General features: G+C 46.4%; 1 protein-coding gene and 1 long non-coding RNA gene across 6 annotated transcripts in view; one reads left to right on the top strand and one right to left on the bottom strand.

Moving 5' to 3' along the window:
• Positions 1-4,538, top strand: part of KIF3B (kinesin family member 3B) — a 37,998-nt gene extending 33,460 nt beyond the window's left edge. For 3 of the 4 annotated variants that reach the window (XM_027078615.1, XM_027078613.1, XM_027078614.1), the window contains 2 exons: positions 289-467; positions 1,032-4,538. In XM_027078615.1, coding sequence (XP_026934416.1) covers positions 289-467; positions 1,032-1,128 — 276 coding nt within the window. In that variant the 3' untranslated portion in view covers positions 1,129-4,538. Of the gene's footprint in view, positions 1-224; positions 468-1,031 lie in introns of those variants that run through there. The other variant, XM_027078616.1, reaches the window with a different exon arrangement.
• A 4,456-nt stretch (positions 4,539-8,994) lies between these two features.
• LOC113605336 (uncharacterized) lies at positions 8,995-22,925 on the bottom strand. Of its 2 annotated transcripts, XR_003427167.1 has the most exons (5): positions 22,385-22,925; positions 19,855-19,934; positions 17,068-17,260; positions 11,076-11,175; positions 8,995-9,398 (listed from the first exon to the last, which is right to left on the bottom strand). It is a non-coding gene; the product is annotated as an uncharacterized LOC113605336 (long non-coding RNA). The 2 variants fall into 2 exon arrangements; XR_003427168.1 differs by lacking the exons at positions 17,068-17,260; positions 19,855-19,934.
• Between the last annotated feature and the right edge of the window lie 69 nt (positions 22,926-22,994).

Here is a 22,994-nt window from a genome sequence, read left to right as displayed (position 1 = left end):
GCGTCCGGAGCCTGTGCTCAGCAACGGGAGAGGCCACAACAGTGAGAGGCCCACGTACCGCAAAAAAAAAAAAAAAAAAAGGAAAATAAAGAGCATAGAGAAGAAAATAAAAATCATCTGTAACTGCACCAGGAAGAAAGTTATAAAACTACATCACTTCTTCCGGGCGGGCCCTTGGTAGGCTTTGAGTAGCATGCAATTTGAGGTTCTGTTCTTGGGTTTAGATTGCTTGAACTCCCTTTGTGTGACTGGAGGCCATCCTAGCTGGTCTTGGCTCTGCTTCTGCAGGCAGAAAACATCGTGCTGCTGGAGCTGGACATGCCCAGCCGGACCACCAGAGACTACGAGGGGCCCGCCATTGCCCCCAAAGTCCAGGCCGCGTTGGATGCGGCTCTGCAGGATGAAGATGAGATACAGGTGGACGCATCATCCTTTGAAAGCACTGCAAATAAGAAACCCAAGGCCAGGTGAGTGGCTTTTGGTGACCTCTGTTTGAACAGAACATGTTTGAACAAGGACAAATGAGGGGAGAGTGTGGCAAAAGTGCTTGTTTATCGTGGAAGTAAGTGGCAGAGCCCGAGTTAACCTAGGTCTATCTGAATCCACAACCCAGGCTCTGAGCCTCAGTTTAAATGACCAAGGATTTAATTTGGTGCTAAATTAGAAATTCTATCTTGTTAAATTCTGGATTTGAAATTTAAGGAAAATAATTGAGTGAAAAACCAAAAAAGGAGTGAATTCTACCTGCAAACTTAGTATTTTTTACCAATTTGGAGAAGACAGTCAAAATATGATTTTAATGGAATAACAATTGCTGAGAATCAGAGGCCCTCCCCTGAGATCTCACTCCTCCGTTGGCAGGTTGTGTTGGCCATTGAAGAGGGGCAGGCTGTGCCAGTCTCTGGTAGTTTTACAGTTGAAAGTCCGCTGAGGCAAGGCCACCCTGAGATGTAATGGCATTTGATGGGAAAGGAATCTGATCTGTGTCAGAGACGGGATGTGTAATGTACGTATGTGCTTGACTTTTGCAGACCTAAAAGTGGAAGGAAGTCGGGATCCTCCTCCTCTTCCTCAGGAACCCCCGCATCTCAGCTTTATCCACAGTCTCGGGGGCTGGTTCCAAAGTAAACCCACTTCCTCCTCTCCCAGAGTATAAACAGCGTTTGCCTTCTGAGAGAAGAGACAAGCAAAAACCCGCAGAGAGGACTCGAGCCCAAACTCAGAACCATTCCGCTGGGGAGGAGCGATGGCCTCTTTGCAGATTAACCAACTTAATCTGGTTGAAACATGCTGGTCATAATCTGGCACTCAGCTCCTCTGGGAACCGTCCTTTAATTAGCATCTCAGAAATGCATGGGTAAGGTAAAGCGCGATAGCCGAAGTGGAAAGCAAGAGAATGACCAGAGACCTTGCTTCCCTTCTCCCTTTCCTCCTTCTCCTCTCCCTTCCCTTGCCCTCCCACCCTCTCCCCTCTCCTTTCTAGCCTGTTCTTTACACTGGGCTCCCTTCTTGTTGAACAATAGGGCAGAATCAGGAGTCACCTTAGCAGGACCAAGTCTTTGGAGGCTCAGGATAAAATGATACTGAGGTTGGAAAGCGAAAGCCCTAGAACTTGAACAGGTGCTTGTTTTTGTAGGTAGAAATGAGAAATCTCATTTGGAGCCAAGCCTCCAAGGGGCACGGTCCATGCCCCTCAGTAAGAAGTGGATCTCCCTCTGGGATCTGCTGAAGGAGCAGATGTTTTTCGAGGAAGCTACCGACTTCTGCTCCAGAAGGATTCAATGTCAGAGGCAATAGAAATAACATTCCCTTTGCCTCCTTGGAGAGTTTAGGGAAACAGCTTCTTGAAAACCTCAAAACCATGACCATCTTGTCAAAGACATAAATCTGTAAGTTGATGCCATGTCCATACACTGTGTCACTTTACTCTTCATTTGTCACCATTTTCCCCATGCACGCATGCTCTGAGCATCCCTGCCTGGGCCCATCCTCTGCCTCCAGAGCATGCTCTGCAGTGGGCCTGATGTGTGGGAGAAGGGAGGCTGGCTCTGCCTTCTCTGATGGGACGAGAGCTGGGGGGACGAGACACATAGTGGCACTTTTGCATCCCCCGTTTTGTTCCATATTTGCATAGAGAGCATTGGGGTGACCAGGCAGGTCAAGAGTCAAGAGGCTTGGTGCATTGGCAAGGGAAGGCATAACAGATGGAAGCAGAGGAATCCTGCCTGCCTTCAGCGGAAAACTCACCTAATCCTAGAACTGTGGCTCTTCTGAGGCAGAGCCAAAGGTGGTGGCGAGGTGTGGCTGTGCGATCGCATAGGCTCAGAGGAGAGAGTTAGGAATTTCCGTTTACATATACTAGTTTGGTTTGTAAGTTTTAGTTCTTTGTATTATTGAAATTCAAAGCTTCATTTTACGTTGGTCATTAGGTGAATGTTACTCATTTCCCCCTAAGAGAAGCTCATAAATGTGTGCGGGTGTGCAAGCACAAGCTTCCAGTGTGTCTGCGTGTGTTTGTAAGAGAGAGAGAGAGATCAAGAACTTGCCCGACTTCAGAAATACGCTACCGTGCAGTTGTTGCCTTTGTCTGTATTAAAGGCCCGTTGAATGATTAATCCAGGCTGGAAGCTCCCACGTTGGTGTCTGAGTCCACGAGCCAAGCCTGAGGGGACAATATGCGTCCCCAGTCGGCCACACCGCGCACCTTGCTGGCACGGTGCCTCGGGAAGGTGGCGACTCAGGTGGGCCTTGAGTTATACTTTAACTCAGCTGCTCAGTTCCCAGGGCACATTTCTGGATCAGAACCCGTGGGAAAGAGGAGGTACCAAGTGCAATGTCTTAGTGCTCTACAAATGGAGCTCTGTCGTCTGACAGCTTGTCTCCTTTTTATAACCATTCTTTCTGAACCCAGGGCCCTTTTCAGCAATTCCCAGAGCATAATGGAGGCATCCCTCATCTTTCTCGGGATCAAACTCGGCTTCTTTATTATTTACTAAGAATTTACCTGTTTGAACAGAAAGCAGATAATGAGGTGGGTGGCCTCCGATGGTGACCTGCCGGTTACGCCTCTCTCTTGCCCCACATTTCCTCGAAGCTAGTCTGAATTCTCTAGGCTGAACATATCCATTTGGCAAATCTGAGAACTGAAAATTGCAGATAACACTGTAGCTGAATACTGATGTCTCGAGGTGGCTATTCTGACCACAGGTGATTGAGTGACCATAGAACTTTTCTAAGAAGGCAAAAGAAGAAAGCCAAGTTGACAGGCAGGATTATGAAAACAGGCTTGCCTTGTACTTGGCTGTGTTCATCTGGTGGTCTGTGAAACAAAGTAGAAGAACCCCTGGGTGGAGGTGAAGCCGTCCCGTCCCAGAGCAGTCTCTGGTGCTTTTCTTCTCTCAAAATGGATCCGAGAAATGTTCGAATAGAGTAGACAGTAGAATGTCTTGCTGCCACCGGAAAGCTGCTGCTTTGGGCTCTGAATTGAGCCAAATGTGTAGACCTACCAAGTCGACTGGGGGACCTGGTTTTCATGTCTGTAGTCATGCTAGAATGTTCCAAGCCATCTGAGGGCCTTCAAGTCAGCAGCAGCTAATGAAGTCTGGCAGCAAGTCTAACAGGATCTAAGCAGCTCATCTGAGAGAAGGAGTTTGAGGCGGAGTGTGCAACCCCCCTCAGTGAGGCCCCCTTTTGCTCTGATTGGTAGGAATGTATCTGGCTTCAGATTTCAAATCCCATGTCTCCCAGGCCCCTGGATTCAGAACCCAAGGCCACAAATCATAGGCATGAAGCACTTTCTTAAGACTCCGCCCTAATATTGGATTGTCCTCCGTCGAATGCCTGCATGCTGCTTGAATCTCACCACCCGCACCTCCACGACCAAGGGCGTAAGAGAGTTCTGCAGCTCAGACGTGGGCCGTGCCCCGCTTCTGTCTGACTCTTGTAAGTCCTCCTTCACTGAATGTAGAATCGTTGCCAGGTTTCTGAGAAGCGTCGATTCCCTGTTAACGTGGGATATCAGTTCTGCCTCGCATTTCCCACTTGAGGTGAGGCTCACTGCAAACAACGCCTTGGGCCATCTCAGCACCATCAGTGGACTGAAAAGGGGGCTATTAATATTCTCTGAAAGCCATAATCGGAATGCTCAGAGGGACCTGGATAAGAAGAGTGGGCCTGGCTATTGTCTGTCATGCAGGGTTTTGTCTTGTACTGTTCAGAAACCTGCCCCCCTTCTCCCCACCCTTGCTTCTTGAATGAAGTGCTTTTGAGGTTATTTATGAAGGGAGTGATCCTGGGGCAGGCAGGAGGCAGTGGGCTTTATGGCTCTTTGGAGTTACTATCGATCTTGACCTTCTCTTTGGCTACCTTTAGACAAAGAATATGCCAATACTTGGGGCTCTAATTTTACAACTCATATTTATTTGTATCATCTCTTTGTCTAGGAATGTAAAAGTGATTCTAAACTAAGATGTGTAATAAAAATCAATCAGATTTATTGTACTTACAAAAAGGTGTCCTCATAAATGACTAACGTTTTTGAAAATGACTTGCCTGTGGCTGACACACTGACAATTTCTCTAAACATTTGAATTTTTCTAGTGAAAGGAGGGTGGGAATGGAAAATGAAGATTGAGTTGGAATGTTGGCATTTTAAAAATATAGCAATGAGGTAAAGGGACATGAAATGAAGAAAGAGTGACAAGTGCTTCTCGTGTTTTGCCATGAAGGTTCCTGAGACAGGCAGGAAATTTCTTTTAATTTCTGTGTTTTGTTTTTTATGTTTCTTTAAATTTATTACATATTATACTTTAAAATATATATCTTTTTTTAACACAGAAATATTTCATGTTATTTACCATCAAGAAAAAAAATACCAGAAATGGGTCACTTGTTGGTCTCATGGTTTCTCATATGCTCAGGCCTGCTGGCGTGTCCCTCTGGGGGTCATATACCCTGTCTGTGGAGTGGGGACTCAGCAGAAGGAGCTCAGACCGTGGACTCCGAGCTGGGCTTGAATGCTGGTTGTGCCTCTGCTTACTAGTTGTGTGACTATGAGGAATTTAGTTTACCTCTCTGAACCTTGGCGTCCTTGTCTGTAAAATAGGGCCAATAATCCCCGCCTGGCAGGGCCATTGTGGAGGATTAGCATTACATTTAAAGCAACAAGTACTCAAGTATGTGGATGAGAGCAGACATTTGAAAATGTGGTTATTAGGAATTCCCTGGTGGTCCAGTGAATAGGACTCCCTGCTTTCACTGCCGTGGTCTGGGTTCAATCCCTGGTCGGGGAACTAAGAGCCCACAAGCCACGCAGTATGGCCAAAAAATAATAAAATATGGTTATTGCTGTGACAGGACCCTGTGTTCAGAAGACACCATGAACAATTTGTATCCTAAGAAACTAGAAGCTAGTACTGGGCATATTATGTTTAGAAAACCCTAGGCCTCTGTAGAAAAGCTGCTCATCACTTACAAATACATATTGAGTACCTACTATGTGCCATGCTGTTCTGGGCACTGGATATAGAGATGTGAGCAACATGGTCCCTGCCTGCATGGAGCTTGTGCTTTAATGGGGAGGGAGGCAGGGTAAATGGTAACCTAATGCACACAAAAGTAGAATTACAAATCATGACAAATGCCGTAAAGTGATATTATAAGACATTATGAGAGAGTAACAGGGGCCTAATTTGGATTGGGCGAGTAAAGAAGGGAAGGGCTTTCTGGAGAAATGGCATAAAGTGAGATTTAGAGGACAAGGAGTTATCTGGACAAGAAAGTAAGGAAGGGAATTTGTTTAAAGAGGGAACAGGGCTTCCCTGGTGGCGCAGTGGTTGAGAATCTGCCTGCCAATGCAGGGGATGCGGGTTCGAGCCCTGGTCTGGGAAGATCCCACATGCCGCGGAGCAACTAAGCCCGTGCGCCACAACTACTGAGCCTGCGCGTCTGGAGCCTGTGCTCCGCAACAAGAGAAGGCCGCGACAGTGAGAGGCCCGCGCACCGCGATGAAGTGTGGTCCCCGCTCGCCGCAACTAGAGGAAGCCCTCTCACAGAAACGAAGACCCAACACAGCCAAAAATAAATAAATTTATTTAAAAAAAAAAAAAAAAAGAGGGAACAGCGTTTGTGAAGGCCTCATGTAACAGACAAGTAGAATTTCACAGGAAGTTATCTGCAGTCCTTTTTTACCCTCACTAGGGGGAAGCATGGAGAACTACTATAGAATAGAATTTAGTAGAGGACTTTAAAAATATATATACCAACAAGAAATGTGAAGAGCACAGAGAAGACGGTGGCCTATAAGCAAATGATTCTTAACTCTTCATAAGATGGCCTCAAACTATGTGTAATGTCCCTATAGCCCCCTTTCTTTCCAAAATGAGTTAGCTTAGCTTAGCTTGTATAATTATTGGTTGAGAACAGATCAAAACTCATTAGCCAGAAAGCAAGGGTTCAGAGTGTGATTTGAAGAATTCTGAGTGTGTTCTTGAAAGTGGCAGAAATCTGGGTGGGTCAGGGGCTATATATCAGGGGAGGTACAGGGCAACTGGGAAATTCCTGCTGACTCACCAAGTTGTCTTCTCATCTTCCGGGTTGTTTAAAAAAAAAAAAAAAATCAAGAAACTACTCAAACCTTCTGTGATGTAGTAAGAAATATATAGGGTCTTTATCCCCCCAAAACTTTACAACTCTCGAAATTTCCTGAGTGATAAGAGTATCTTTTGGTATTCCTAACAAGCCCCTTTCAACCATACCTGAGCTTATGCTAATAAAATGACCCATGGATAACTTCAGGATGGAGGCTGGTTGCCAGAGGAACGGATCATGTGATTAGTGTCGGAACTTTCCTGATCTCCCTCCTGATCTCCAGGGAGGGGAGAGGAACTGTAGGTTGAGTTAATCACCAATAGTCAATAATTCAGTCAATCGTGCCTACCTAATGGAACCTCCATAAAAGCCCCTAAATGATGGGGGTTTGGAGCGCTTCCAGGTTGGCGAACGCATGAAGGTGCTGGGAGGATGGCATGCCCGAAAAGGGCAGGGAGGCTCCGCGCTCTTCCCCCAACCTTGCACTATGCATTTCTTCCATTTGGGTGTTCCTGAGTTGCATCCTTTATAGTAAACCGGTAATAGTAGCTACAGTGCTTTCCTGAGTTCCGTGAGCCATTCATTCTAGTAATTATTTAACCTGAGGACAGGACTGTGGAAACCCTCAACAGTTATAGCTGGTTGGTCAGAGGTACAAGTGGCAACCTGGGACTTTGGACTAGCATCTGAAGTGGGGGCAGTCTTGTGGGACCAAGTCCTGAAATACTGGGAGTTAGTGTCAGTACTGAATTGAATTGTAGGACACCCACTTGGTGTCTGGAGAATCAGAGACTTAATTATCGGGTGGAGGGAAAAAACGCATACATTTCATCATCAGCAGTACTGTGAATAAAAACAGTTGACCTTGGAAACTGTTTTGAACTTCACACTGGTATTTTGTCTCAGGGCGCGTGATTTTGGCAGGTCCTTTTGTACTAGAGTTGCCATCTGATTGAATTTTACCCTGAGAATCTGGTCTCCAAGGACTATGCGGTGGTCACATCTGCCAACTGGGTTGTCGGTGGCATTTATCAAGGACGTAACTGTAGCTCTCACAGCTGCTCCTGTTTCATCCTCTGTTTCTATCAGCAGCCTGTGGTAAACCGTCCCCGGTGCTTCGGTTAGGCGAGCTGACTGGGGACTGGCTTTTGGGGCGGGGCAACGGGCAGAGAGAGAAGTGGCTCACCCGCATGGCTGGGGACAGTGCAGCCCACAGGAACTTGTTGAATGCTCGTTGAGTGCCAGGTGTCTTGCTCTGCACTGGAGACCGAGAGGAGTGAAATGCTCTCCAGCCCTTCTGAGGCGGGGAGAGACAAAAACACCGAAGGACGGGGATTCAGAGTGGTTAGGACCTCCGAGAAGGCCAGCCTCCTCTCCTCCCGCTGCGCTCCCGGGCCTCCTTTTGGTTCTGGGTTATGCCAAGCGCTTTCATGCCGTGACACCTTCACATGTGCTGTGCCCTCTCTCTGGAAATTTCTCTCCACTCTTTGCTTGGCTCACTCGTACTCATTGATCAGGTACCAGTTTAATGTCATCTCTTCCAAGAAGCCTTCCCCAACCACGCATTCTGGTTTCCCCCCATCTCCACCTGGCTGTGTGGTGTCTCTCACTAAAGAAACCGTGCTTCCTTCTTAGCCCTTTCCCCAACTTGCGATGAATGTATTTCTTTACGTTGGTCTCCCCCAATTAGACAATAAGTTCCCTGAGGGCATGTCCTGTTGTCTTCTTAGGTTTGACACTTAGATGGATCAGCTAGTTGGGTCGGTGCTGACACCCACAGCTCAGGACAGAGTGTTTTCTGTCAGAGGAAGGAGTGATAGGACAGGAGAGGTGGAGGAAGGCTTCACAGAGGAGGCCGCATTTGAGCGGTGCTCCTGAATATTGGGTAGGGTTTCACTCGCCTGAGAGGAGGGAAGGACATGCCAGACGAAGGCAGCGGCATGAACGAGACACGGGGCTCATGCTGGGGAACCCGAGGCCTGGAGTGCTGGGAGTGGAGAGTGAGAAGAGGTTCAACTCCAGGGCACAGCCTGTAGCTAGAGGGGCAGCCCTCGGAGGCTTTTGGGGGTGTTTATCGGGGGCGGGGGTGACGCCCAGCCCTATTTATTGCACTCCAGCATTTTCTCCTTAAGCCAGCCTCTCATGCTACTATTTCTCTCTGAGATAACAGGAAGCAGTTTCACTAAGTGCTGCTTTAAGTTTGCCTGCTGTTCACACAGGTTTTCTGGGCTCGGTTGGCAAATTCCATTCTGCAAGGAGCTTTCCCTGGCACAGCTCAGAACCCAAGGCATTCCAAGGGTTGACTGTGGCTTGGTTCCCTAGGAATGGGGCTGAGGCATTTTTCAGGGTAGCAGAATGAAAGTGGTTCCTTTGCTACGTTTAGGAACAGAGAAATTAAACTTCTGCCACTGGTTTTGAAATTTATCTTCTTTGGCCAGTGAACAAAAGATTTACATAATGCTGTTCAAACTCTGTGCCACATGTCATGGGCTACATATGGCTCAGGGCTTCCGGAGCTCCCATTCTGGTAGGGAGGTATCGTCATTCACAAATATGTACAATTCGAAGTGATCAGTGGCTCAGATCCGGTGCTCAGAGCGTGCTTGGGGGCGGGGGGCGCAGATTTCCGTGAGGGGTGTGTTCAATGCAGGGATCCCTCGTCTTTGCTTGGTTGTCCTGGGGCAGTGAGAAGAGCCAGGGCTTTAGCACCAGATTCCTGTCTTCATTTTTTTGAGTACCTACTATGTTGTGGGCCTCACTCTAGTCCTCGGGGTCCAGGATGAAGCTCCTGCTCCCAGGGCTGGCACATTCTAGTGGGGGAGACAGATGGGTAACAAAAAGGAATGGACTGTCAGGTGGTCAGAGGTGCCCTGAAGGACAGCAAGGCAGGGCAGGGGTTAGAGAGTGAAGAGCTGGGGGTGGTGGCTGGGTTAGGTTGGGAGGTTGGGAGGTCGGCCGGGGCTTCTCTGCGGTGGTGACAGGTTCTATTCGAGCAGAGGCCTGAGTGAAACTGGGGAGCAAGCGTGTAGGTATCTGGTACTGGGAGGAAGAGTATTGCAGGGAAATGGAACCACAGTGTAGAGGCCTGGTGGTGGGGCTGTGTTTGGGGACAGCAAAGTGTGGCTAGTAGGCAGTGTGGTTCGACAGGTGGTGGGGGACCAAGGCTGAATTGTAAGTGAATTTTATTTTTAGACCATTGGAGGCTTTTAAGCAAAAGAGGTGGAGAGTAAGAGAGGGAAATCCGACAGGAATGGTTAAAAGGATTCCTCTGGCTGCTCTGTGAGAACAGAGCAGAGGGAACAAGGGGAGAGGAAGGAGGCCGCCTGGAAGGGGAGTGGTGGCTGGGAGGAGAGGTGGTGGCTTGGACCAGGCAGTGGGAGCGGTGGAGAGAAGTGGTAAGATGTCTTAAGATGCATGCTGATTGCTGATAACTGTATGTGAGAGGTGAGAGAAAAAGAAGAGGCAACAGTAGCTCCAAAGTTTTTGATCTGAAGCTGGTGAAAATTCCACCTCTGCCACTTCCTTCCATGTGCCCCCCAGCCCGCTTTTAAGATAAAAGGCTTTATTAAGATATAATTCACCTACCACACAATTTGCCCATTAAAGTGTATAATTTATTGCTTTTTAGTATATTCACCTAGCTGTGCAATCATCGCCACCACCAATTTTAAAACATTTTCGTCACCCCCAAAAGTACCCATTGACTGCCACTCCCCATTTCCTCCCAACCCCACAGCCCTAGGCAACCCACTAATGTACTCTCTATCTCATCTGCCTGGTGCTTTTAGGGTCTGGGAACTCCCCGTTTCCTCATCTGTAACTTCACAGGGTGATTATGAGGTTGGAAAGAGAACGTGAAAAGAATACAGGAGAGCATGCCTAACAGGCCAGGCCGAGTGGCCTTGGCCTTAGTAAGTGCTCCAGAAATCCCAGCCCTCCCCCACTGCTCTGACTCCTGCTTTGCCATCTTACGAAGGCAGCGTGGGCAGTGGTGAAACGCGTAGGCACTGGACCCAGACTGCTGGATTGTGAATTCTGAACTCACCATTGACTAGTTGTATGATTATTGCAAAGTTTTTTTTAACCTCCCTGGGGCTTCAGATTCCTCAACTACCAGAAAGGCATCATAGCAAGTACTTCCTAAGTTGCTCTGAGTCAAAATGTGTGAAGCACTGGGAACAGTGCCTGGCCTGTAGCAAGTACTCAGTGAGTGGGCAGTGTTGCTCAATGAGTGGTTGTCATTATTAGTCAAGTAAGGAGCAGGCAGGTGGTGGCTCCCAACGTCAAGGCCGGAAATGGACATTTCTGAATCCAGGCTGTTGCAGAGGTAATGGAGAGAGAGAGAGAGAGAGAGAGAGAGAGAGAGACACCACGGATGTACTTTTAGTCTTGTCCTTTTGTTGGATCTATACCTTTGGAAAAGTCACGTGTCCCCTCTAAGCCTCAGGTTGCTCATCTGTAAAGTGGGGATGAAAAGTCCTCCTTACCTTGTGGAGCTCTGTGGAGGATTCAGTAATGTATTCAGCAGTAAGTACTGTTTTGAACACAACAGGAAAAAATCCCTGCTCCCCTAGAGCTTGTGTGGAGCTAGTGGAGAGAGACAAAGTAAATATTAATCATAAAGACAATAATAATCATAATAAATAGAATACATGAATAAGAAAGCAGATGTGTAAAGCACCTGGTGCCTGGCATGTGGCGAGCATTCTGTCAACAGTAGCTGTTATGATTATTATATGAAAGCACTTTGTAAAGCTGGACAGCACTGCATGGAGGTGGGTCTCCAGGTGACTTTGTGAGCATGTTGCCTTCATCTAAGCCTACCCTCATCTCCGCTCAATTAAATTTCACTCAGCCTCCAAGGCCCCTTTTGAGTTGCCTGGTTGAAATCTTTGTCTCTCATGGTAGAGTTTTCTTTTTTCCTCCCTTCAGCTGGCACTTACTGAATGCCACTTTGGGCCAGTCCTGCTGCTGGATGCTGGGGCTTCTATGTTGAAAAACCCAGGAGGGGTGTGGTCAGGAGTGTGAATGGAGGGAGCCCAGGGCACTCTGGGCTAGACTGTGTAGGAGCCTGGCTGCCTTGGTTTTAGTCTGTCCAGGGAGACCCCAAGGCTTCTGAGCTGAGTGATAAAATTAGCAGATAAACTAAGACTTCACGACATTCTTGTTTAAATACTGCATGGTAAAAGAAAACATTTGCATTATGGTCAAATACATAATCTCTATTTAAGCACTATAATCTATCCAAAGAGTTACAAGATGGAGATGCAAGGACATGTAGAAGAGCAAAGACCTCGGGGCAAACAATGTCTCAAGGTGAAGACAGTATTCTACCAGATCAACAGGAAATGTGGCAAAACGGAGCAGGGAGGTTTTGGAGCTAGATAAACCTGGGTTAGCACTTATTGCCCGAAGCAAGCTATTGCACCTTGGTAGGAGGGTTAATACCCACCCCGCTGCTCTCAAGAGTTGCTGGAAGGATGAAAGAAAACATCCATCAAGGATCCGTCACTTCATAGGCATACAATAAGAGGCATATGTTATTAAATATTAATAGCACTATTAATTATTAGTAACAGTGCAGCATTATGGAAAGAGCTCTTGTGTCAGCCAGACCTGTGTGCAAATCCTGATACTTCCATTGCAAGTTGCTTAACCTTTCTGAGCCTTGGATTGTGTCCCTTCCTGTAAAATGAATGAATAATACCTTCCTTGTAGGGTTGATATATGTTGATATATGATAAATGTGATAATATAAATTTCCTAGGTTGTATAATAAGTGTTAAATGCTATTTCAAAATCAAAATATAGCAAGCTTTATTCAATATTCTGATTATAAAAATTATATATTCTGATGGTAAAACATTCAAACAATACAAAAACACTTAAAGGAGTAATTACAAATCACTGGAAATTCTATTTCTTATAGCTGATAGCCAGTTTTTTAGATATCTCTTTATGCAAACTCTTTTAGTTCGACCTTCATTATATATATGGGTCCATAGTACACACCTGTCCTGTTTTCACTCAATAATATGTTATGGACATATGTCCAATTAATAAATATGGATTTATATTATTATTCTAAATGGCTTCCTAGGGGGCTTCCCTGGTGGCGCAGTGGTTGGGAGTCCGTCTGCTGATGCAGGGGACGCAGGTTCGTGCCCCGGTCCGGGAAGATCCCACATGCCGCGGAGCAACTGGGCCCGTGAGCCGTGGCCGCTGAGCCTGCGCGTCCGGAGCCTGTGCTCTGCGGCGGGGGAGGCCACAACAGTGAGAGGCCTGCGTGCCGCAGAAAGGAAAGGAAGGAAAAAATAAATAAATAAATAAATAAATAAATAAATAAATGGCTTCCTAGTAATCTATTGTATGGAATACCAGAATTTATTTAACGCTACAGATAGTCATTGAAGTCATTTTCAGATTATTTTGTTTTATACAATACTGTATAAAGCAACCTTATATATAGATCATTGTTCACTTGTTTAATTTCCTTCCTAGGATAAATCACTATAAATGAATTACTAGATCAAAGGGTTTTACCATTATAATTTTGTCCCATATTGGTAAACTGCCTCCCAAAATGCCTATATGAATTTGCACTCCCACCGGCAGTGCATAAATTATGCCCATTTCCCTATATCCTTGTTAACACTAGGTTCTGCCAATCTTTTTAACCTTTGCCAGTCTGAAAAATTTCAATTCTCTTGAAAAATGGTATCTCAATTTTGTTTCTATCTGTAGTTCCAGTATTACTAATGAGGTGGAAAATATTTTCAAGTATTTATTTCCGTTTGTGATCCTTCTTTTGTTAATTGCCTTTTTAGGCCATTGTTATTTGACTATTTTTCTAATTCAGGTGTTTCCTATTGACTTTTAAAAACTCTTTGTTTATTAGGAAGCTTTTAAAAAATATATTTATTTATTTGGTTGCACCATACCAGTTGCAGCAGGCAGGCTCCTTAGTTGCAGCTCACTGGCTCCTTAGTTGTGGCACGCGTGTGGGATCTAGTTTCCTGGTCAGGGATCGAACCCAGGCCCCCTGCACTGGGAGCGTGGAGTCTTAACCACTGTGCCACCAGGGAAGTCCCTGTTTATTAGGAATTTTAACTCTTTGTCATGTATGTGACAGATATCTTCCTCCACTTCATTGGTTGTCTTTAACCTTGTGTGTGGTATTTTATTGCCACATATGAAGTTTTAAGTTTATAAAGTCAAATCTTGACTTGATTTTACTGGACGGATTTTTTAAAAACTTTTATAACATACTTAGAAAGTCTTCCGGTTCCAGGATTATTAAAACATTCCCTTGTTTTTTTCTTCCAATGCTTTTATTGTTTCTTTTATCACATGTACATCTTTGATCTAAGAGGTGGAATTTAGACTTAGGGAGGGAGATGGAGCTCCAACTTAATTTTTCTCCAAATGGCTACCCAGTGGTCCCGTTCCGTTTATTGACTTCCGTCTTTTCTCCACCAATATGAAATGTTACCTTTATTGTACACTGTAATTCCTTATACACTTGGCTCTATTTCTGTACTCTGTTCAGTTTAATAGGTCTGTCAGTTCCTTTGTCAAAACTGTACTGTTTTAGTTGGTGTAGCTACCTAATGCATTTTAGTATCTGGTAGAACAAGTCCCAACTCATTCATCTTCAAACTTCTTTTGGCAGTATGGCGGAGTGGTTAAATTCGCAGAGTTTGGGTTCGTTCAGCCAGCCTGAGCTTTAATCCCAGGTCAGCCACCTGCTAGCTGTGTAATCTTGGGCAAGTTATTTTTTTCTCTCTGAACCTCTGCTTCCTCATCTGTTTAAAGTTAATAGTAACCGTATCTACCTTACAGTGTTTTTGTGAAGATGAGATGAAATGATGCATAGGAAGTCCTTGGGCCAGAGTCTGGCACATGGCAAGTTGTCAGTAAATGTTCAGTCTTTTTGTTATGAAAACGATGCATCTATTTTTCCAGTTGAATTTTAGGATCACTTTGACAATAAAATCTCACTGGGATCTTGATTGGGATGCCATTTACTGGATAGGCTAATTTTGAGATAATGAATATCCACGTTATAGGGTCTTCCAGCCTGAGGCAAGCTGTGCTCTTCATTGGTCCAAGACTTTATGCTCCTTGGTGGAGTTTATAGTTTTCTTTATATAAGATGTGTGATTTTATATTAACTTTATTTCCAGATGGTGTAAGTTTTGTTGTTGTTGTGAATGTGACTTTCTTAGTACATAAGAAAGTTATTCATTTTTTTAAATTGAGATATAATTGACATATAACATTATATTAGTTTAGGGTGTACAACATATTGATTCTGTATTTGTGTATATTGTAAAATGATCACCACAATAAGTCTAGTTAACATCTAGCACCATATGGAGTTGTACATTTTTTTTCTTGTGATGAGAACTTTTAAGGTCTACTCTCTTAGCAACTTTCAAATATGCAATACAGTAATATTAACTATAGTCACCACGCCGTACATTACATCCCCAGAACTTATTTTATAACTGGAAGTTTGTACCTTTGACCACCTTTACCCATCTTGTCCACACCCCCGCCTCTGGCAACCACCAGTCTGTTCTCTGTATCTACTCATTTTTTTTTTTTTTTTTTTTCGGTACGCGGGCCTCTCGCTGTTGTGGCCTCTCCCGTTGCGGAGCACAGGCTGTGGAAGCGCAGGCTCAGCGGCCATGGCTCACGGGCCCAGCAGCTCCACGGCATGTGGGATCTTCCTGGACAGGGGCACGAACCCGTGTCCCCTGCATCGGCAGGCGGACTCTCAACTGCTGCGCCACCAAGGAAGCCCTATAATTGTTGATTTGGGAAATAATTTCTCCTCTACATAGTGTCAGCTTTGAGATATCCCCTTCCCTCAGCTCCAGGAGCACCCCAGGTTTCTATCACTAGGGCACCTCCCATATTGACTTGCCATCACTTGAAATCCATCTGTATGATGCAGGAACTGTGTCTAATTGGACCGTTAGTCCCCAGGGCTCAGCACAGGGCTTGTATCAGTACTAACTTATCATTGCCAATTAAAGAAGGTGCCCCATGCTGTACTACTGTTTTCTGGGATAGAAGAGCCTCTCTTCTAGGACAGAGGGCAGGATGGTAAATAGGCCCACAGTCCCTGACCTTATCTGGCTGACAGTCTAATTGGGGAGCAGACATTGAGGAAGTCATTATTAATGTCAAGAGTGAATTATATTTTTCCTCATTACATTTTGAAGGAAGCTTTGGATGCTATGGGAGTGTAAAGGACTTAGTGAGTATAGGGCAGCAGAAGGCCTTGCCGAAGAAATATTCAAGGAGGAGTCTGGGGCGACTGCACCCGTCTTGCTCCCCCTCCACTGCAGACCAGTGTTAGCACCCAGTCCTGCTTGAACGTATCCGTTCAGCAAACAAAGAGCATCTGCTCTGTGTCAGGCTCTGTGCTGTTGGGTCTGGGACCACAGAGTTGGGTAAGAGCCAGTATCTGAGCTCAAATCAGAGTTCTGTTGATTCCTGGTAGTTACAGGAGGCAATCAAAACTCCTCAGCCTGGAGATCTACCTCCTGTCCCTCCCTTATGCCCCTACTAGGCCCCAGCCCACCTTTCTGCCCTTGGGTCCTCCTGCCCCACTGGACTGCTGACCCCTCCCCAACTGAACACACTTGTACTTTCATGCACACGTGGAGGCTGTCATCCCCTTCCCCCATCATACTCACTGTCACTTCTACCTAGAACTCCCCTGAGCCACTCCTCTTTCCTCTGGGCCTTCAAGAACCAGGGAATCACCAGCTCTGTGAAGTCTGCCTTCCCAGCGTTTGTTACTTCATCCTTGTCCAAAATTGATGGTGGGTCTTAAGAATGTGTATAGTTATTTGTTTCCACGTCTGTGATCCCATTAGACCAGGGCGCCCTCAGGGTCAGTGACCTTGACTTTGTCTCTTTGGTGGGAACTAGGATGCAGTGGATAACTTAGGAACTGCAATTAAAATAGGGTAAAGAAATGCAACTTCTGTAATTGAAGGGGAAGGATACAGAAGTTAGAGAAGCGATGGGGTTACTTAGCTTAGAGCAGTGGTTCTGAACCTAGGGCTCCGGGATCATAGGAGCAAGGTGAAAAAGAGTGTGAGGTATGTGCAAAGTTAGGTTACTTGGGTGTCAATCCTGGCTCTGGCATATAGTAGCTCCACAAGTTGGGACAAGTGGTTTTATTTCTCTGAGACTTTGAGAAAAGGGGGAGTACTACTGTTACTAGCATTACTATATTGGCTTCAGAGGGTCTGGGCACACCCTGAAATGCTCTAAAGAATTTTGTATAAATAGGTGTAAGTAAAGTTTGTCCAGAAAGAGGGTCCCTTGATTTTCAGCAGCTTTCACAGAATGTACAAACTAAGCAGAAGGGAGGCACTGTCTTTCTCAGTTGTCTAGTGCTGTGTAACAGATTACCTGAGAACTTAGTGACTTAAAACAGTAAACATTATCCCACACGGTTCCCAGGAGCAGCATATTTGGGTGATTCTGGCTCTGGATCTCTTATGAGGTTGATCTCTCAAGATGGTAGCCAGGGCTGAAGTCATCTGAAAGCTTGTGTGGGGCTACTGGCCGTGTAGACCTCACCTCTCCATATGGCTGCTTGAGTGTCCTCACCACAGGGTGCCTGGCCTTCCCCAGAGCCTGTGATCTAAGAGAACAAGGCAGTGTCTTTTATGACCTAGCCCCAGAAGCCACACATGGTCATTTGCAAAACATCCTATTGGTTCCATAGTTCAGCCCTATTCAAAGTGGGAGGGGACTAAAAAGGATATGAATGTCAGGGCTGGGAATCATGGGGGGGGCGGGGGGGGCATTTTGGAGGCTGGCTACCACAGTGCCTTAGAAGGAATTTGGAATGAGGAGTTTTAAGTTTAAATCTCGACTCCAACAACAACTAATTGTGTGATCTTGGGGAAAGCTCCTTTGCTTTACTGGCCCTGCCAATTTTCTTACTCAGCTCACATGGTGGGTTGTGATATTCAAGAGTTAAAGCCTGTGAAAGCCATTTATTCAAACCCTCAACTTCACATTCAGTTATTAGCAATCATTAAAGAGGAGGGGGAACAAAAGCCACTTGAGGCAGTGTGTAAGTTAATGTTTTCAGTATAAAAAATTGAAAATGAAGAAACAACCCAATTTCATCAAATTAGCACCACTCTTAAAATTTTGGTGTTTAAATGCACTTTAAAGTTTCTTTTCCTTCTTCACAGAGAAGGAATAGAGGAAATGTCTTAAATTGAGATGAGAAAGATTTATGGGAGATGAGAAAGATTTATGGTAGATGAGTATATTTCTTTAGTATTAAGAGATACTGAAAATTGGGATGGGCTCCTTAATGGGGTCCTGAAATCTCCACGTGAAAACCTTAAAGAATCAGGCAGAGGGCTTTTATTATCTATACTTTTAGTAAAAACTAGCTCAGGTCATCCTTTGAGGCCATTTGGGAGGGGACACCACAAATCTTTTTTTTTTTTTTTTTTTGCGGTACACGGGCCTCTCACTGTTGTGGCCTCTCCCGTTGCGGAGCACAGGCTCCGGACACGCAGGCTCAGTGGCCATGGTTCACGGGCCCATCTTCCCAGACCGGGGCACGAACCCGTGTCCCCTGCATCGGCAGGCGGACTCTCAACCACTGCGCCATCCGGGAAGCCCCCCACAAATCTTCTTAAGTAAAATGAAAAGAAGTATTATTAAAGGTGTTCTCATACTGTTAAGCATTAAAATCTTTATTTTTTTCATCATACTCAAATGAGTATGAGTAGCACATACTCATTCTAGAAGATTTGGAAACTACAGACAAGTGTAAAGAAGTGAAAAACATTATATCTGCCACCTTAATCTAAGCACTTTGTTTTGTGGTTTAGATGAAAAATAATTTTTTTCAATTAAAATAATGTGGGCTTCCCTGGTGGCGCAGTGGTTGAGAGTCCGCCTGCCGATGCAGGGGACACGGGTTCGTGCCCTGGTCCGGGAAGATCCCACATGCCGCGGAGCGGCTGGGCCCGTGAGCCATGGCCGCTGAGCCTGCGCGTCCGGAGGCTGTGCTCCACAAGGGGAGAGACCACAACAGTGAGAGGCCCGCGTACCACAAAAAAAAAAAAAAAAAAAAGTAATACTTTGTAGGAAACACCCTCCCCCCAAATTGGCTGTAGTCTCACAAGCCAGAAGTAACCATTATTAACATTTTGGTGGCGTAAAATGGGATTTAAACACGTTTTCAGCCTCATGGGAGACTGAAAAAACAGGAATGGATTTAAGTGATGGTGAATGGCAGGTAAGCTGAGTTAGGGCTGCCCATCACGTGGGCAGATTCTGTGCCTAATGACCACAGTGAGGTGAGGAGGTCTCCATCTCTAAGCATCTTTACAACTTGCATAGGTCTGTTTGGGTGAATCATGCCTCACTGTTTACCAATTCTGCCTGGGCAGGTTCCAAATACTGGATAGGGCTTATTCCATGGGAAATTTGTAGTTAGGGACTTTGTCCAATAAAGTAATTATTGAGTAAGGTCATCCAGATTGAGTGCCTACCATGTGCCAAGACTGTGCCAGATGTTGGGGGTGTGATAATGACCTCAAAAAGATGCTAACAAGAGCAGACAATAGACCAGAAATCATACAAGGAAATGAGATGTGGGAGGTACCAGGAGAGGTGCACATTTGTGGATCATCTGCTATGCTGGAAGTTTAGCAGATGTGATCTCACTGGGACCTGAGGGAGGTAATTTGACCTCTCTGAACCTCAACTTCATTTGAAAATGGGGACAGAGTCACTGGGAGAGAACATTCGTTAGTGTGGCAAACTCTGTTTCAGGGTTCACTGAAGGTTCACTGAAGTATAAAAATGAGACACTTTTTACACTTCAGACTCTAAACCTTCTCGGTGGCAAAGACAGCTGGCCTTTAGTGAGTCTACTGTGTTCAAGGTGTTTCACAAAGGTCCCATTTAATCCCAATTCCACCTTTTGAGTTTATGTACCCCATTGTCTAAATTGATGGCTCTGAGTCAATGGGAGTTTTCATAACTTGACCAAGACCACACAGCTGGAGAATGACTGCAAGAAGATTTAAACCCAGGCCTGCTGAAGTCCAAAGCCAGTGGCAATACATTATCTCATAGTGAGGTTCCAGGGGTGTATGTGTCCTTTTGGAAATGCTTGGGTCTGCTGGTGGTGTGTTTGTTATTCAGATTCCTGAATGTGTGCTTTGCTCATAACTGTGCAGTTTGAAAACACTGACTCACCCCCAAACAGGGCAGGGTTGGATATCAGTCCCGTTTATCTTATACTGTCCTGTGGCACCTGTGTTGACTTCAAAGAAATTCTGTAATAAAAGCACTGTGATTAAAAACAGAAAAACACACACCAAAAAAAGGTATAGGTTTGTTTTTGGTGCTTGTGACAAGAGAATACACTCATGAGTGTCATTAACTTAAAAAATGACAGCTATTTAAGGTTTAGTGACTAAAGCCAATTTTCTAACACACATCTTGTATAGTCCTCTGAACATACTCTTTTCCCACTTAACTATGATGTTGTCATTAGTTTCCGTTTGATCCTGCAAGGGCAGAGACCTTGAACATTCACATCTGGATTCCCCCATGGCTTGACCCAACTGACAGCCAGGCAGAATTGACCGAAAAACTTAAAGGCGTTTCCACGGTGCCTTGCCTACATTAGCTTTCTTTTGCTACTGTAAAAAGTTACCAGATTTAGTGGCTTAAAACCTTCTGTCTCACACTTTCTATGGGTCAGAAGTCTGGACTGTGTGGCTTAGCTGGTTCTTGGATACAGCTAAAATCAAGGTGTTAGTAGGACTGGACTCCTCTCTGCAGATTCCGGGGTTGGGGTGGGGAGAACCTGCTTCCAAGCTCAGTCAGGTTGTGAAAGCTCAGTCCCATGAGGCCGCAGGACTGAGGTCCCATTACTTGCTGACAGGGCTTGTTCTCAGCTTCTAAAGGCTGCCTACGTTCCCTGGCTCATGGCCCCTTCATCAACAGTGGGTTGAGTTCCTCTCAAGCTTCGAATCGGATTCTTCTCCTGCCTCTTCTCTCCAAAGCATCTCTTTTGCATTCCTCTTCTGCTTTTTAAGGGTCCATGTGATTACACTGGGTCCACCCTGATAATCCAGGATAATCTCCCTATTTTATGGTCCTTAATTCCATCTGCAATGTCCCTTTTGCCATGGAATGTAACATATTCACAGGTTCCAGGGACTAGGGCATAGATAGTTTTAATTTTTTGGGGGGGAGGGGGCGAGGAGGACGTTATTCTGCCAACCACAGTGCCTGTACTAAACATGTAAATTTTAGAATTAATCTTCTCTAGTTGACTCCTTGGAGGTCAGAGGGGGATGAAGCTACTCAAGAAGAAAACATTTGAAACAAGCCAAATGACTTGTCAAAGGTCACTGCGTCTGCTGTAGATTAAACCACCATCACCACCACCACCCCTTTGTGAAAAATCAGGTCAAACAATTTTTTGGTCGTGGAGGTGGGGTTCTTCCTTTCCCCCTATTGGGGTGAAGTTAGAAGCGGACAGAAGATTTAAAAAACATGCCTATTTCACCTTCTACAGTCTATTCACTTTGCAGGGTTTTGTTTATTGGATGTGCAAGTCTTCTGTGTGACGAGTGTTAGAAGCAGGAGCACTGAACTCCATGATGTTAGGCTTTGGCAGCACGTGTTGATCTTCCCTAAGCACTGCGCTAACACCAGTGAGTGGAGGGTATGCTTCCTCACCCTGGGATAACTTTCAAATGTGGCCATTGACCCTTCCTCCCTAATTTTAAAGAAGTGGTCACTATCCAGTTTAGGACTGATTCTAGGAATGTTTCTGGACGTTGACTGGTTCAACAAATAGGCACAGAAAACCTGTGTGTTGGGTACTCTGAACATCATTTCATTTCATGCTCTGCAACCAAGGCTCAGAGAGGGTAAGTACGGTGCCCACTGCCCCTCAGCTGGTACCAATTATTAAACACTTGCTATATGTCAGGAGCCAAATTATATGGACCTAATGTCATGGTCCCCCTTCACACCCTCTTCCAACCTGCCAGGTGTTTTATGTTGATTTTAATCTCAATAATGCTGTGAGGTATTAGGCTGATAGCCATGGAGTGGCTTAGCCAGAATTCCGGTCTAGGTCCGTTTGACTCCAGGTTCTGTGTTCCCTTCAGGATATTGCCTCTAAAAAGGCCTCAGGTGCATTCTGGTAAGTATGTCCCCAAAGTCCAAGTTCTTCACACAACCCGTAATCGTATCACCAAGTTCACCAGGTGGCATGAACGCTGTAGGCTGCGTGTGCAGCTTCTGCAAATAAAGCTTCTGCAAACACATAGCGGCATGAAAGCACAGGAGGAAATGGAGAACTGTCTAGGTTCATCAATCGTGAAATAACCGTTTTACTGGTATGAGTATCTTTTTGTCTCATTATTATGCGGCAGTGAGTCATTTAGGGGAGGACCAAAAGGGAAAGTCCTGTCTCTTGTTACCTACAAGAAGTGTCAGTGAAAACCGCTCAGGCGGAGAGAGGCACAAAGTGGGCGCTGGAAGTCGAGCTACCACTTCTCGATCCCCCCCGCTTTACCCGCGTGGCGGCCCCAAGGCGAGAAGCGCCGAAGGGGTTAAACACAGCTCACGGTAGTGGGGCACAGGGCCACCGCCCCTTCCCAGCATCGCCTCCCAGAATGCCTCAGGCCCCCAGCCAGTTCCCGCACCTCGCGAGACTCCGCCCAGCCCCTTTCCCGAACGACTGTCCGGCCCCCTTCCTTACCGAGCTCTGCGCGGGGCAGAGGAAGGGAGGGGAGGGCGGAAAAGACGGGCCGCGGGGCACGCTGGGAAGTGTGGTCCAAGAGTTTCACTCAGCCATATTCTTCCGGAGCGGGGGAGGCCAGAGAGGCAGCCGGGACTACGACTCCCAGCCGCCCTTTCGGTTTGTTTTTGTTCAAAAAAAAAAAAACCCCACACTCCCCCTCCTCACTCTTCACACACACTCACACACACCCACGGCAGACACGCACACACCCGGGCGCCGAAGGGAAAGCCGCGTCTCGCTTTCCCGCCCCGCCGCCAGTCCGGTCTTGGCCTCGCAGTAGAGCGGGAAAGCGGAGGCCGGAGCCGTGACCTCTGACCCCGTGGTTATGCGGAGCCGCCGCATTCCTTAGCGATCGCGGGGCTACCTCCTTCTCCTTCGCCGCTGCCGCCGCCGCCGCCGCCGCCGCCGCCGCCGCGGGCGACTGACGCAGCGCGGGCGCGTGGAGCCGCCACCCCTCCCCCACCGCCGCCCTCGCGCCGGGTCTAGCGCCAGCCGGTCCCCGCGCGCCCGCCCCCTCTCCCCGGCCGCACCCGAGTTCTCGCGCGCCGCCGCCGCCACGCGCCCCCCC

Source organism: Aethalodelphis obliquidens, unplaced genomic scaffold (assembly GCF_003676395.1).
Source record: "Aethalodelphis obliquidens isolate GAN/ISIS:26980383/991018 unplaced genomic scaffold, ASM367639v1 scaffold42, whole genome shotgun sequence".
In the NCBI taxonomy this organism is placed as follows: domain Eukaryota; kingdom Metazoa; phylum Chordata; class Mammalia; order Artiodactyla; family Delphinidae; genus Aethalodelphis; species Aethalodelphis obliquidens.
The sequence above is the reverse complement of the archived record's forward strand: the minus strand, read 5'-3'. Positions and strand labels throughout refer to the sequence as shown.